This window comes from Centroberyx affinis, unplaced genomic scaffold (genome assembly GCF_046629955.1).
Source record: "Centroberyx affinis isolate AG114_WGS23_722 - 3 ecotype Tasmania unplaced genomic scaffold, CSIRO-AGI_Caff_v1 ptg000718l_1, whole genome shotgun sequence".
Taxonomy (NCBI): domain Eukaryota; kingdom Metazoa; phylum Chordata; class Actinopteri; order Beryciformes; family Berycidae; genus Centroberyx; species Centroberyx affinis.
In genome coordinates, this window is record NW_027279335.1 from 1 (window position 1) to 16301 (window position 16301).

Here is a 16301-nt window from a genome sequence, read left to right on the forward strand (position 1 = left end):
CTGATATAAACAGCACTAACCCCACAATACCCCAGAGTTCATGTTTCATCAGAACCACTGTCCTGCTGCCTACCTTACAGTCTAGTCTGCACAGTCTTCCCTCATGAGCGAGCATGTCCCCTGGAGCCTGGAGGAAGTGAGGTCGAAAGAAGCGCTCCTGGGTTTGCTCGCTCTCCACTTCCTGTATGCGGGCTCGCACCCTGTACACACGGAAGGTGAGCAGAGCATGTTACAAGAGACAAACACTCATCTTGACGTTCACACATATCTGTCTCCGTCTTTGGTGCATGTTAGCTTTTCATTGTGGATATACTCTAGGTACAAAAATATATAATAATTCAGTTGTACTGGTGATTCACAGAAGAGAATTGCAAGTGAAGAAGAAAGTCAAAGGCATCTTCTGCACACTGCCAAAAACTAGCTGGACCAAAATTGAGCTGTATTAGAGCACTGATGATAGTGGGTGGCTGAAACAAGGGTATGTCTGATATGAGTTTTTACAGGCCAATACTGATGGCGATATGTTTGGATTGAAACTGTCATAGCTGCTACTTTCTGCTGATATTCTACAATCATTCAGTGTTTCTTCCAGAATTGTATTCTTGTCAGGGTGGAAAAACAGCATTTTAACCATGGGACACTAACACACTACATTGAAACCCACGATTATAACAATAATAATAAAAAGAAAACATGCATGAAGACTTATGTAGAATCATATTGTGCATCCTATCAGAGTTTGACGACATTCACTGAACGATTCTTAATAACAACCAATATTGGCCCAATATATTGGCAAACTCCTATATCTGTCTCAGCCTAGCTGACAATGTAGTTGGAAAAAGATAGTGTGTAGATAGATCAGCAGTGTGTAGATAATGTAGGGAAATAATAATCTAGATTCAACCTGCAATTATCCTGCGCCTAGAGCTGCATACATGCTGGATCCCCAGCTGGACAGGGATTCTTCTTACCTCTGCAGATCACACTGCACACTCAGTCCTGCTCACCTCTGAGAGTGAATAGGTGTCAGCCGGTTTCGGGGAGGACCCGTTTGGACTACCAAATGACCCGAGCAGCTGATTCGTCCCTGGCAGGAATCGAATAGCAAACAGCAAATCAGATTTAGCGACTGGGGAGGAGGCGTTGACAACTGAGTAGGAAGAGGAGTGTGAAGTATTACCTGGGGATTAGCTGCCATGATGGTGTAGTTGCCATCGTCGTCATTGGTAGAGGACTCGATGTGTAAGGCGCAGGTCCCATCCCCCTCTCTTATCTTCTTGTAATGGTCGTTCTTCCTCAAGATCTGCTTGCCATCTTTGAACCAGTAAACCTGAGGAGAGACACAGGCATGAATAATAAAATGCGAATGATGAATGTGAAACATTCTGTCATGTATACAGACCCGGCAAGACGTTGCCCTCTCACCTTTGGAATAGGGATTCCTACTACTTTACATGAGAATGTGACAGGCACGCCCTCCATGGCTCTGAAGTTCTTCAGCCTCTTGTCAAATATGGGTGCGATGCATTTTCCTGTGGGAATTTCATCATGCTGCACCTCATCATCTGACTCCTCCACTGGCGTGCGCTCCAGACGGAATTCAATCTCACTCATCAGCCTCTGCTCAAAGTTGGAGACTCTGTATTCCTAAAAAAGGAAGAGCACTATATAAAAGTAATCGCCAGGCTCAGCTTCACATTACGAGGTGCACCATCTGTCTTTGTGCCTACAGCAATCCTCCCTAAAAATCTGATAAAGAAGAATGGGTGCGTGGCTATCATAACATGCATACATCGTACATGGAAGCTTATCATACTGAGATAAGTAACGCTCTGGGTGTGTTCTGCAATAATCAGAAACAGTCTTGAGGACATGTACATCCATTTACCATTTAGCAACAGTGGTATTCTTTTAAAGCAACAATCTATAACTTATATCTTGAAATCAAAGGTACAGATTGTGTCTTTAAACCACTGGATGGTAATGATCATGCAGTGGCATTCGGCTGACAGTATCACTCCCAGTTGGTATAAATTTGGCTCATCCTAACAAAGAAAATACAACAAAGGCTGAGGGTAAAACAGAGAACAGAGAGGAGGTTGATCTTAGCTGTAGAGCTTAACTCACAAACATTTCATTTCCAACCATTTAATTACTAGTTTCTATCCTATCTATTTTTAACTGATTCATAATAAGAACCTGCGAACGCCAGTGGACTGTTGGTAGCTTGTTTTCCGAAGAACATTAATTACTGGCTAGCAGACAAAAAGACAAAAATAGCTGGAGACTATAAAAGTGTGAAATGTAAGGACAATATGGTGCTTGATGAGATGAGTTTTATCAGAAAAGTCTATCAAATGAGCACACTGTCATACTGGCTTGTTGAGAAACTCTCTAACAATGAAATTAAACCAAGGAAAAAGGGCTGCAAGCTTCAGTAGGGGAAATGTGAAATCGGTTAATTGTATACTCTGGAGGATTAGCTGGAATTCAACAAACAATACCTCATGTTATCAGTCATTACATTTCATAAGCAGAACTTAATTAACCAACTTTGACTCCGCAGTATGTTTTCAGATTATTCATGCATGTGATATATTAGTTTACAGAAGCTTGAATGCTTGATTAGAGATATTAATTAACCATGGTAATTAGATAAGTATATAAGAGTATCCAAAGTACTAAATATGGGCCTGGAACGTTATAACCCATACAGCCTCGAGCAAAGCAATGCTTGGGAAGGAAGATCCTTGTACCTCATCATAGTTAAAGACAGTAGCAGGAATGTTTGGTCCAAGGGGTCTGCTCGCTGTTTTCCCCTCATTATTCAGCTTCTATGAGAGGATAGGGATGGATGATGAACACCAACACGGACACACACACACACACACAAATACTAGATGGATGAACAAACACGCAAGCGGACTCACACATTACCACAGATCAGCAATAATGTGTGATTCATGAAGAATGTTATTACATGGACACACACGATGATGAATGAATATTGTAAATGAATGATTTGGAAAAGGAATGATGGCTGATGCTCTGTTAATCTCACTCTTAAATGAAGAGAGCTCCTCATTGTCTCTGAGTCTTGGATAATAATCTGTGTGACTTTGCCACAACTTGACGATTCCTTTAATATCTGTTGAGGGACATTTACCGCAAACCAAATACATGTGTAGAAAGCTGGAGGCAAGCGAGAATGCAGCGCAGTCCTGGTTACTGCTTAACTTGTGCTTTTTTATACTAAAAACTGGATTGGTTAGTTGAAAATTTGAGGTCCACTTACTGACATCAACAAACTGATCATTCATTTAGTTGCATATTCAGACGTTATTCTAATATCTACTGAGCAGGGATGTGGTGGAGGCTAAACCCAACTTACTCACCTTTTTAGGCTGAGATACATTTTTATGATGTGAAATTTAGAGAATAGGCTACTTCATAGTAAGTAGTACCAAACATGTACATTATAGGTTAAAAAAGAAAATCACACATTGTTTTTCTGAAAATATTTTTGCTTATGTTGGTGGTTGCTTGCTTTATGATGACCACTGAGTGGAGGTCATAGTTTGCCCACCTCTTTGTTCACCACTACATCACTGCTGCTGAGCCAGTAAAAAAGGAGAAATCAATCAGAACTGCAGAGTTGGAGACTAGCTAGTACCTGTTGATGTCCATAGTGTGTAGTATCATCCTTAAACCGAAGCTTTTTCTCAATGTCATGGAGGAGATTTTCTTTGCTCTCACGAATGTCTTCAGCTGATGACAGACGTGACTTGGGTAACTTCTTCAGGATGCCGTGAGGTGGCCTGAACCAACAGCGGGAAAAGAAAGACCATGAGAGCGTGACTGTTCACCTACCCTATGCACTGTAAACCTCCAGAAAGGACTTACCCGCTTGGAGCGCCCTTGGGCAGGCCCATGGAGTTGGTGGGTTGTGTGGTGGGCAGGGACGGCAGGACGGAGCTGAGGAACGCCACTGGGTTTTGAATGGGGCTGGGGGTGGAGCTGCTGGAGGTGGGAGAGGAGGCCTGGGGAGGCGACTGGGCTCGTACGGCAAACACAGAGTTCAGGAATGGAGCTGACACCAGGGTCGGGGAGGACACGATGGACGGAGGGCTGGTGGGAGACTTGAGCACCCGAGTGGGGAAGATCCTGGGTGGTGGGGAAAATGGGGGGAGAGTAGGGGAGCTGGCTGCGGAGGAGTTGAGCTCAGCAGCCAGCTCGTGGAGCAGCGGGACCGGGGACTCTGTCGGGGAAGGACTCCTGACCGGCGAGAGGGTCTGGGCGGCTATGAACTCCTTGGGCCTGGCGTAGTTGAAGCTCTGGGAGGTGGCGGCCAGGTTCATGAGGGAGGCATGCGTGGTTCTCAGCAGGGGAGCGGGAGACATAATCTGCTGTAAATCTGGGGTGGTGCTGAGGGAGGAGTTGGTGGGGAGCTTGCTAAATTGAGGTGCGGGAGGAGAGGTAAACTGGGGTGAGGGCATGGTTCTAGCCAGAGCTGCAGGGGACAGGTTTAGGTGGGAAGCATGGATGGTGTTCATCTGGGTTACAGGCGCCATGCTGAGACGGGAGGCAGGAGCGGTGTTCAGCTGTGGGACGGGTGGAGGGGAGGTCACCGGTGGGACCGACTTGAACCAAGGTGTAGACGGGAGGGAGCTCAAAGGAGGAGCAGAGGAAGTGCTCAGTTGAGGTGAGGAGGTCGTATTTAGTATGGGTGCTGGAGCCGAGCTCAGTAAGGGTGCAGGGGGGGCAGTGGTCAGTGGAGGCACAGGGTTGGGGGTCTGCTGGGGCATCGCGGTGTTAGGGTAGGGCTGGAAAGGCGGAGGCTGGGGTTCACGGTGCATTCTGGGTGACCAGACCAGAACCTCAGGGGAGGTCTGGATCTGGGACTGGATCTGGGACTGGGGCTGGATCTGGGACTGGTGCTGCTGCTGGATCTGGGGCTGTATTTGGGACTGGGGCTGAATTTGGGGCTGGGGTTGGAAATGGCTTTGGGTCTGAATCGGAATTTGGGTCTGGGGTTCAGTCTCCTGCTGCTGCTCCATGAGAACTTGATTGTGTAGCAGCTGGAGCTGGGCTGGGTCCCTGATAATCAGTAAGAAACAAAGAAATAAAAAAACCCAAGGATTAACTACCAAAAAATTATGCATGGCGCATTTTCAAAGGTCTCCATGCAGTCTGCACATAAATTACAGCAAGTCCGTGCTAACCCTAACCCAGAAGGAATGAGCCGAAGTCAGAATGAAGAACAGTCTGCCCTTTTATGGGCTACCAACAAGTAGCTTCTAAACAAAACACTGTGCAAGCTCAGTGCACTTTCAGCTTAAACTCTACATGGGATGTTCTCTTATGTTTGCCTTATGTTTTTCATCTGTTTCCTATAAATTCAATCATGCTAAGAGGTAGAGGACAACTTGTCATCTTTATACTTGTGTTTTATACCATATGATGCCGTATAAACAACTTATCATTAAACAACACATCATCAAACAAGATTTCACTTACAGTATATCTGAAATATGAACAAAGATTTAGCACAAAGGCATAGAAGTGAACTTACAAATAGAAAATGCCATCCTTTGTTTTGGAAAGCTGGAAGGTCCACATGTTTAAGTCCAGATGCCTTCATTTGTGAAATGCGAACATGATTACAGCAGCTAGTCAAGCCTTATGAGGAGGACCCTCCCACCTCCTCTGCTTCTCTAAATACAGCCCATCAAATTGATAAGGGCAAAATGAGAAGATTTAGATTTAGGGCCCATTTTTTTTCTCATACATTAATGCTGTAGACAATTCTTGTGCCAGTCTTGTGTTAGTTTCAGACTGTGACCATAGTTGTAGAATTACTGAGACTCTACATCTGCACTTCTCTAATGACCAACATTTGGTTTGTACATAAATTCTATTTGCTATACTCACAGTTTGGGTTTAGCCAGTACTGGTGGTGGTTCTTTACTGGCTAATTCCTGATTTGCATCTTCATAAGACTGACTGGATGCATCACTTTGTTCATCCTCCTCATCCTCGGGCAGTTTGAAGTGCACGCGGAGGCCGACTCTGGAGCTGGAGCGGGGGTCTTTGTGGTTCACCAGGACCCCTGACTTTAGGCAGGAGTTAGCGGGGGGATCAGGGAGGGGTACCACAGTAGGGGTCTCATTCTGGTGGTTTGGGGCCCCCTTAACTTTAGTGCTTGCGGCAGTGGCAAGTTCAGGCAACGTCGGCAAAGGTCTGGACACTTCCTGCTCCGTCTTGAGGCAGGAGTTCAGAGGCTCAGTCACAGATGAACCAGAGAAGGGTTTTAGATATGATTGCACCTCTCCGCTGCTCTGTGGTTCTGGGCGTCCTCCGCTGGATCCAGGCAGGTCCTGGTGGTGGGTAGTCAAGTAGAGAGGGTCTAGACGGGGGGTGCTGGTGCTGCGAAAGCCCAGGTGGGGGCTGCTGCTTAGGCTCAAGGGATCCAGGCTGGGTAGACTGGTGCTGATGGGGTCTAGACGCAGCATGCTGGAGCTGTGGGGATCCAAACGGAGGGTGCTGGTATTCAAGGGGTCCAGGCGTAAGGTGCTAGAGATGAGCGGGTCTAGGCGAATGGTGCTGGAGTGGGGCTTGATGCTGTTGGTCACAGTAACCTCTGGTTGAGGCTTTACAGTGGGAGCTGCAAGATCTGACAGGGAAGGTTCTTGGATTTGGCTGGGCTCCAGCCTTAAACTGCTTAGTGGCTTCACATGGTTGCCGTTGTTGCCACTGCCTAACACGAATCAGAGAGATGGACATAATTTAAATGTACTGTACAGCCATGAATGTGTTAACTGTTCATCTTTCTTTTTGTAATGTAACAGAAATGTTACCTTTGACCCTTAGTGCAGCGATACTGGACACAGTTCCATACTTGTTGCTTGCTGTACAAGTAAACATCCCAGAATCCTCAGGGAAGACCTCAGCAATGACCAAAGTGCATATTTCCTCTAGAGACAAATGTAAAAGAAGGTGATCATCACTTGATAAAGTTGGTTTGATATAACTGCATCATATTATCTTTTAAGAGAGGAATCTCAATACAAGGAGGGAAAGTTAAGGACTTGTTTTTCAGTTCAAAGGCTCAAGACTGCAGCAGTGAAGTTCGTTCCTATCACTGGGGGGTGGGTGTCGATCTGAAGCTAAGGCAGGTTGAAATGATCTGTGGCCATGGTAGTTCGTCACAGGATGAGAGACTACCTTATATGGTCCAGAGTCAGGGAAAAGCAGCTCTGGCTTATGTTCAGAAGAAGAGCAGAAGCCTCAACCGGGGACTATAAACACTTCATCAGTAATATGTACACACTGCTCCATCGTATGCAGCAGGGCAGCTGCTTTAGGAGGGTTAACCCTTATGTTTTTGACAGACTGCGAAGAGTTAATAGAATATCTACCTGATTCAGCTGGGGATCTGGGCTCTGGAAAGAAAAAAAATAGGGTCAAAATTGTGATGAAGCAGATTTAACTGTAATAACTGGAGGTGTAAATCGATAATGATTAGCAATTCAGTAGTTTAAAACTGGCTGAGAATGAGTATTGAATATTACACAATCATTGAATTATAGTGTGTTTTTCAGCAAGAATTTGTCTCATAGTTTCTTAATTTCCTGTGTACCCCTATTGACAAAAACAATAATTTAATGGTTAAAACTTCAGAGTCATTGGTATGGGCAGAAGTTGAGCAATTCAAATTCAAATATAAATAATTCAATTTCAGTTTCTAGTGACACATATTTCTGCCCATACATTGGACTCTAAATAAGAGGAGTTAAAATTTGTTTTAAACCAACTTAAATACTTAGAGAGTAATGCTTATCTAAAAATGTTTGATATGCTTAACCATTTTGTTTTATATGATGATACCACTTTTATCACACTATTTAAACTTCAGAGATTTATACATGGTAAATATATTATATCAATATAATTTTTTTGTTTTGTTTTTTTTATGTGTGTTTTACTGTAAAACCTGTCTGCAAACTTGAATTAAATGTAATTGAATTTAATTGAAGTAATGGGCAACTCAACTGCTAAAATCTGCTTCAATACCATTTCTTTTTAAAATACTGAACTTCTTGCTCCTTATTCACTGCAATAGCATAAAGTTTGAGGTGGAACTTCCATTTTTATTTTTTATTTGAAATGAACATTTTGAGAGTTTGCTTTACACAAATTCATATTTTTTTGACACAACATGGCATGTAAAAATGTGGCTGCAACATTAATTTAACTTTGTATCTTTTCCAACAGAAGCAAAGGCACATAGTATAGCCTTTTCTTGCTTTCCAATATATTATACATAAATCGAATTTGTATTTCCATTATGACTGTGTCATTAACGGCATATTCACTCCAGCACACTGTAGGCCAGTTGCAGAACCTACTCTTCTGTAGGATCCTGAAATCAGGCGAGTCGTCTATGAGAGTTCCCTCTCTGTACCAGTCCACTTTAGGCGAGGGCGCCCCTTTCACACGGCACTCTAGCACCACCAGCTGGCCTTCCAACGCTAGGAGGTCCTGCAGGCTCTGGTGGGACAAAATAGGTTGCATGTTAAATCAATAAACCAGTTAATACTCAGATACACAGTTCAAATGAACCTATTTATTGTAGCATAGAGAGGGTGTACCTTTGTGAATACAGGGGCAGCCATGATAGGTCGCCCGTCCAACCCTTGAAGATAGCTGTGATTGGAGGTTTGACTCTGAAGAAGACAAACACAGGGAACTTGTTGAACAAAAGTACAACGTAATTGTACAAAAAATGTGTAGTGGAAGGATATCTTTCAGCTATTTTACCTCAGGTTGGGCTGTTTGTGTTGGAGCCACCTGGACAGAGAGTGCAGAGGAAACCACTGAGTTCAATGGCAGTGACGTAGCTGTCTGTACTGGTTGTGGTTCGGGTGTGACAGGGACAGGTGTTGACACCTCCTGGGCTTGTGTAAGTTCTGTATCTCCTGGCAAAGTAGGAAACACCTGGACAGGTAACGGTGTTATCTCCTCCGGAGCAGGGTGCGGTGTAGATACCACAGGTGCTTCAGCAGAGAGCTCTGGGGCTGGAAGCACAGTGGCTGATGTCTGGACAGGCGGAGGAGGTGCCGGAGCTGCTTGGTTAGGTGGCTGAGAGGAAAGCTCTGGTTCTGGTTCCTCAGTGGCTGCTGCAGGTTGGGGTGACAGGGAGTCTTCCACTTCTACAGAGACTCCTGGGTTGGTTGCTGGAGGTAAAGATGGGGTTGGCGTCGTTGGTTTCCTCTGCAGCCTTTGAAAATCACAGAAAGACAGGGAGTCTCACTTAGCATTACAATTAGAACATTTCAAATACTTAAATGCAATGCAATTAAACTTTTGGAAATGGGTGTCGATAATGACAATATTCCAGGAACTCACTGGGCTACATGTTCAAAGTGCTGTTCTGCCTCAGAGTCCGAAGAGGAGGCACCTGTAAGACAGAGCAAATAAGCATACACAGTCCAGCACTAACAAGTGATTACATGACCTTGTAAAAAGGCTTCATGGTATAAAGTATAGGAATCACCTTCGATGTAGATCTCAGCAGACGTGGAGTCTGTGCCATAGAAATTGGATGCAAAGCAGGAGTAGCGTCCCGTATCTTCCTCGAACGCCTCGGCGATGATCAGAGAGTGCAGCTCACCGTTGGTGATGATCTGAATGTCAGGACTGTTCTCCAACTCCTTCCCCTCACAAAACCACCTGGAATTAACCACACATTGCAAACTGCTCAGTACTGTTCAGGGCAATTTACCAGCTCCACTGCTTCAATTTTGATTCTTGTTCTAAAATGTTTTTTTTCCCACCAATAATTCCCAGTGTTTTATAAAAGCACATTTCATTATGTGGTGTAAATCTTTTTTGTGTTACATTTGTACATGCCATTGGCTTTCCTAAATAGAATCAGACAAGGTTTAATTGATTTTCTGAATAAAATGCAGAGAAATTAGTAAAAGAGAATTATGCTAATTCATTCATTGAGCTTTTGTAGAGCTTCTGATGCATCAAATCAATGGGAACCAAAATTCAGTACCATGCTTATAGGTATTGTTTCAAACCCCACTCCTTCTCCTCAGTTTCATCATTATACAGTTTAGTAACCTTATGACACTGTCACTATGAAGCTGGGTACATTTGCAGTTTCCTAATGGTGCTCCTGGCACCATGCCATTCAGTGGAGCTATATGTAGGCCAAGAGTTAAAAATTTTGATGAGCAAGACCTATCCCTTTCCCTGTAAAACAAGAAGCCATACTAACCTAGTTTATGGGTCGTTGCCATGCAGTGTTGATGTTATGAAGATGAGGAACACAACAGACTGGATCCAGAGTCCAGCCATTCTCTGTGAAAATTTATGGCAAGTGTATGCACTTCATTGTCAAATCTGTGTTTAGGCTAAAAGATGATATACGACTGCAACATTACAGGTTTGATTTCAGCCCACGACCTACTGTGCCATACTGTATATCACACAATGTCTCTAGCATTCTACTCTATAGTGTATATGACTATGTCTATTAATGATAAAAAAAAAAGACAGATAATAGATAATATAAAAATAGATGATAAATAATGGGGGAAAAAAATCTAGCTGGCTCATTTCTTTACCTGCCATTTCTCTCACTCGTGAATAATCCAGAGACACAGGAATATTTACATCTAGTGTATGGGAGATGTTGCTTTGACTACAAAAACTATTTATTTGTTATAAAGCCATAATAGTAACCGTCCGACTGTCCCTGATCTGACTAGTGACGTGCAGCAGCCTCTATGTCTAAGTAAATGAAGTCTATTTTGAATGGATGAGGCCACGATGCTTTATTAAATACACCCAATAAACAAGCAGGAATGAGTTGATGTGCAACTCTCTGGCCAGAGTTCACCATACATCCATAAATGTCATCCAGTGCTTTCACCAAGCTCACGGATCATCAAGTTTCCAAATTAACTTGTAGACAGCTTCCCCTTATTGATATAACATGCAGTACTGTAGACTATGGTGTCTCAATAGTGTTTAGAACAGCAAGTTACACCAAAAACAAACCTAAAAGAACAAAAAAAAAACATACATCTATTCAGGCCACTTCTCTCATGTGTCAACTAGGCTGTTCTCTGAAGAGGAATTTACTCAAGCCCTGGTGTTAAAAGATTTCATCTGGTGTCTTAACTTCCAATGAAACCACTAAGCCACGCTGAAGATATGTGCCCGATACATGGATGCAATATAGGCAACGTTACTGGAATGTCCTGTCTGTGTTCTGTCTGTGGCGAGTATGTCATTTCTAATGAGTAAGGGTCTAATTTGAAAGCATGAGTAGTAGAGGAGCTGTCTGGTCCGTGAGGCAAAGACCCTGCTCACTGCACCTGTCGGGGCTATTTTCCCTCCGGAGTTCAGCAACAGAGAGGAGATTCCCCGTGGAGCCTGGGAGCTCTGGCTGGTCGACCCAGTCACATACGCACAATGCTAAACATAGACTTAGAATACGTACAATGCTATTCCCTGACGCGCCAGAGACTCTAAACCACAGCAAACCGATAAATAAATATTAACCTGACAACCGTATTTGGTCTACTTCAAGTCATAGTCGCACACAGTGGCTACATAGGCAGCAAAAATAATCACAAACTTCACACCAAAGTGAATGAAAAGTGCTATACGTTAACAAAATACATTGAAAAGAGCCAGGCTTGGACACAGTGTTAAGAAACATCATCATCATCTTATTGAAGTACAAACCAACTAAACAGGACACAAGTCTCATGAGTTGTACAGAGAGACTGAGAACACTGAGAAGCCATATCAAAAAATATCCACCCAGCAATGACGGTATAAAATGTCTTACCAAATTCTACTGCATGTTCATGTTTCTGTCAACAGCTCAGTCAGTTCCATTATCAGACGCAACTACAGCACTCAGTGCCAGTCCATTCTAAAAATGGCCGAGAGCTACATTCTCCCCGGACAAGAATATGTTCGTGGCTCAACAATGTTCAGTAGGACCAACAAGTCCATGCCCCCTATAGTCTCACCCCACAACGTCAGTTCAATTATTGTCCTGGAAGGGAAATTTGGTGTGCAGCCATGGTTTAATAAATACATTACAAAGCCAGCTCATAATATACCGCAAGAGTTAGTTGGTAAGGTTTGTCTGATTAAGTTTCAAAGGGGTCATTCATTCTGCTTTACCCCAAACTAAGATGCAAAGGTAACTGAATGCATCGTCTGCTGTAAATTCTTATAATTTCACACATTTTGACTGTAGATAGTCAATGATGAGGATGGCAACCTAAGCGCTGATAAGATCCTATTGGTATTCTTGTTATGTATGATAGAGACATAGACAGATACTGTGATGATCAAATGTTCCAGACATAACCTCTAACACTGATGAAAACACACACACACACACACACACACACACACACACACACACACACACACACACACACCATTCAGTGTCAGCTGTTGGCTATCGTCACTTGTCACCTCTGTCTTGATCTCTCAGGGGGAAAAAAAACGCATCATTCATCTTAACTTACACCTCTCAAAGCACTTTGTCATCATTGAGTATGACTTGAGCCCTACAGACTCGATTCGACCAAAATCAGAAGTGGATATTTTCTGTCAGGGAACATTAGCAACATTAAAATCACAATACCATCCTCTGTCCTGACAGCTTACCCTCATCCCTTGTCCTTGTATCATATTCCCTCAACAAGCAGGTAATCCAAATTGAGCCAGATCCTTCAATCCACTACAAAACCTCCGGTCGGATGATGACTGACCACACTATCTCGCAGCACGCTGGACTTCCAGCCTGTTCAAGAGTTAGATTTCCAATGAGACAAATTTAGAATAACTTTGAAAGAGACTGGAAGTGAAAAGACTCCTATGGACTGAGCGCTGAGCTAAAACCAGCTAGCTACAGTGCTTAGCAACAATCAGGCTGGAAATCGACCCATCAATGTTTTGTACACGCCAAAAAGGAATTGCCAATGTTAAAACAGTCAGGTTGACCGTTTGGGTTTGCCTTACCGGACTTCAGGCACAGGGAGTCCTCTTACAATGCAGTCCAACTGGACCTTGCTGCCCTCCGGGACCTCCCTACTTTTCAGTTTCTGGATGAAACTAGGAGGCTCGCAGACAGGATCCGCTGGGTAGGGAGTCTCTGTCAGAGCAGAGCTTTCAGCCTCCTCCACCTCCTGGGAGGCAGGGTCATACTGCTGCTCCTCAGTAATCCTGCAGTCCTCAAACTCCTCATGCCCGGTCCCTGAGTCCAGCTGCACTTCCGGCTGGTAGCCAACAGCCGGGCTGGACCGCTCCGTCTCCGACTCCATGGGCAGGACGGGTCGCTCCCTCTCTTCTGGGCCGAGGGGATAAACTGTCCCATCGTTTTGGCTCTTGTTCTGGCTCCTACTCCTGTGTGCTTTGCATGTTCTCGGCCGTACCCTTTTGGAGCTGTTGGCCTTGAAGAGGGAGGAGAGCTCCTCGATGAAGTCCGCTGCCTTGTTGAGGAACTCCTTTTTGGACTGGGTCTCTACACCGTACGGGGCGTGCCTCCCTGACTTGTTGAAGTCATTGAAGCCCTCACTGGAGGGTCTGTTGTTCTTTGTCATGTTGTCCTGCTGCGTGGAGGCTTTGTGCGTCTTTCTGTCCGCTGAGAATGTTGTGTGTGTTGGTGGCAGTTCTTTGATTTCAGGGGCCGACTGGGTGCAGGACGTGGTGGAGGGGACCGCAAAGGGGGAAGCAAAAGGAGTAGCAGATGGGGTGGCGGAGGAAGCAGAGGGGGGTGCAGAGGGGGCCGCAGAGAGGGTGGCTGAGGGTGCGACTGGGGCCTTGACCTCTGTCCTCTCCTCACGGGGCTCGTGTCCGATGGCCTGGCGGGCCAGGTTGACACTCTTATCCAGCTCCTCTTGGCTGAGGAAGGCCGACAGGTCGGGTAATTGGGGCTCATCGTGGCCCACAGAGTCCTCAGCCTTGCCTTTGAGAGGCCCGTAGACCAGGCGGCGCGAGGAGGAAGAGTCGGAGCGGCTCATCTCACTGTGGCGCTGCTGGGCTCTGGCCTCTGCCAGGTAGCTCTCTCTTAGCAGCTGAGACAGCGATGGTGGCTGGTCAATGTTCTCTTGCATGCTGTGGAAATAATGACAAAGAATTGATTCATTCAATTATATTCAAATATTTGTAAAGGAAAATACCCATTCTTTAATCATTCCTCAATTCCATAATCATTTAAAGACTTATTAGACATGTCAGTCATTTGAGCATATGAGCGTAACACAGAGGCCAATAAAATAAATGAAAAGCAAAGATCTTTTGGGTTTATTTCCAAAACAGTGTTTTCTTCCCTGTATATATTGCATTACTGATTAATCAAACATTGCCTTAAACATGGTGTTGACTCAGTAATGCACAGTCAGTTACAAGTCTATGTCCACACTGATTTCAGAAATAAATACACACCAACATGCACTCAGTATACAGCACACAATAATGTCATACATTAAAGTTAAAAGAAGTTAAATATTACTTTTGACACAAAGGTATAACGTTGAATAATGATGATGACTGCAGTTAAAAGCAGGAAATATAAGTTAAAAATAGCTTTGCATTTTAGCCTAATTTCAACTCTGTGGTAGCCTCAACAGGATATCGGGTTCATGCCCCGACACTGGATCTCAAGCTTTACTCTTTCCTGTCCGTCTCAGACGAATACTTCCATCAAGCTCAGTCTTTGCACAACTTTTTGACACTAGCCGGAGCAGTTATTGAATACAGACATGAGATAGGGTACACATATGCTACTGACACTCAAATCAGCGCAATTAAGAGAGGCAGCGATGCCCTTCCAACAGACCTGTAGCTGCAGCTGTTGTGTACATTAATCCTTTGCAAACAGCCTCCAAGCCCACCAAGTCATATCTAATAATAGCAAGGGGTCAGTTTACATGAAGAAAATCAAGAAAATAGCAGACCCCCACATCATCTGTGGCCTTGTTAACATGATATTGATAACCACAACAATCATAAATCCAATTACACAGACAGAAATCATTAAGGACCATAAATGAGCAGTGCGCTCACTGAGATAACGCTGCGTCACAGCCCACACAGATGAACAGGCCCCGGCTAAACACAGCACTACACATCCAGGCAGGTTCAGTTAATTCAATTAAACAGGAGCATAACATCACTTTCATCCTAAATTAGAGGCTCATGCTTGCCTGTGGGTCAATGTCAGAGACTTTTCTGAGGCTATACACAGCATATGTGGTTGATGCCAAATGGCAGTCAACAGGACACTATGAACAACAAGTAAAATGGGGGGGGAGGTGTGTTTTACCTTCAGGAAAAAACCCAGCTGGCCCCGTGTAGGACTGGCAAATCCTCAGAGTGCACCTGTGCTCAAAGAGGGAGATTCCGGTCTTCCCGTTGCCACCACCTGGGAAAATCTTGGACACAGGCAGCTGCCCAGCCTTCCCGGTTCGAGTTAACCTTGGAGTTTACAGGGAAAAATATGGAGGCGAGTAGCTAGGGTAACCTGTCAGCAGTAAAAGTAGCAACATTTGTCAGTGCAGTAGTTGCAGGTTATTTTGGGGAGGCCTGGCCCATGTGTCTGGGTGGTGTCCCTGCTCATTGGCCAGGGGGGGCGTGCTGTAAAGGGATTCCTCCTCCAGTGGCCCGTCACAGACCTCCACTCTACAGAATTAGAAGCCCCTTGTTGAGCCTCTTACACACTAATGTTAACACAGCAGATTATCAGCTGTGATCAATTTCAAGGCAATATGTTCTGTGAGCTACACTGCAAAAAAAAGTCCATCTTAAGAGTTTTTGTCTCATTCAGTCTTAAAATTGTTTTCCTTAAAACAAGTGAAAAATCAGCCAATGAGGTTAGATCATTTAACTTCTTTCCAATGCAAATCAACTTGTTTCAAGAATTTTCTTGAATCAAGTTTTATTTTCTTGATGCTCGAGATGCTATTGCTAGTGACTGAAATTGCATTTGAAACAAGTGGAATTATCTCACCCCACAGTTTTAAGATGGATATTTTTTGCTATTAGGTTAGATATTATAAATCTGAATGTGTAATATTGTGTGTACAATATTCTACATCTATACTAGTATTTTCCTTTTATTCCACTATATCAGATTCATATGATGATCCCTTATTTAAGGGAACCACATTTCTTAACACCAGTCTTTATGAGCCTCAGTGGGAAAAAAAAAACATTTATCGCCCAATGATACATAATTAATGAAATTAGTTTAT

General features: G+C 44.0%; 1 protein-coding gene across 1 annotated transcript; it reads right to left on the bottom strand.

Annotated features, from left to right (window-relative positions):
* Positions 1 to 73: 73 nt before the first annotated feature.
* On the bottom strand, positions 74 to 14162 carry LOC139644234 (myopalladin-like; the record flags this gene model as incomplete). Its single annotated transcript, XM_071519653.1, has 16 exons — positions 13069 to 14162; positions 9560 to 9735; positions 9412 to 9463; positions 8914 to 9283; positions 8655 to 8729; positions 8412 to 8553; positions 7422 to 7445; positions 6861 to 6977; positions 5935 to 6760; positions 3905 to 5100; positions 3677 to 3807; positions 2760 to 2837; positions 1429 to 1650; positions 1184 to 1333; positions 1011 to 1090; positions 74 to 200 (listed from the first exon to the last, which is right to left on the bottom strand). Coding segments are annotated over exons 1-16 (4860 nt in total), but the record flags the coding sequence as incomplete, so codon positions are not given.
* Between the last annotated feature and the right edge of the window lie 2139 nt (positions 14163 to 16301).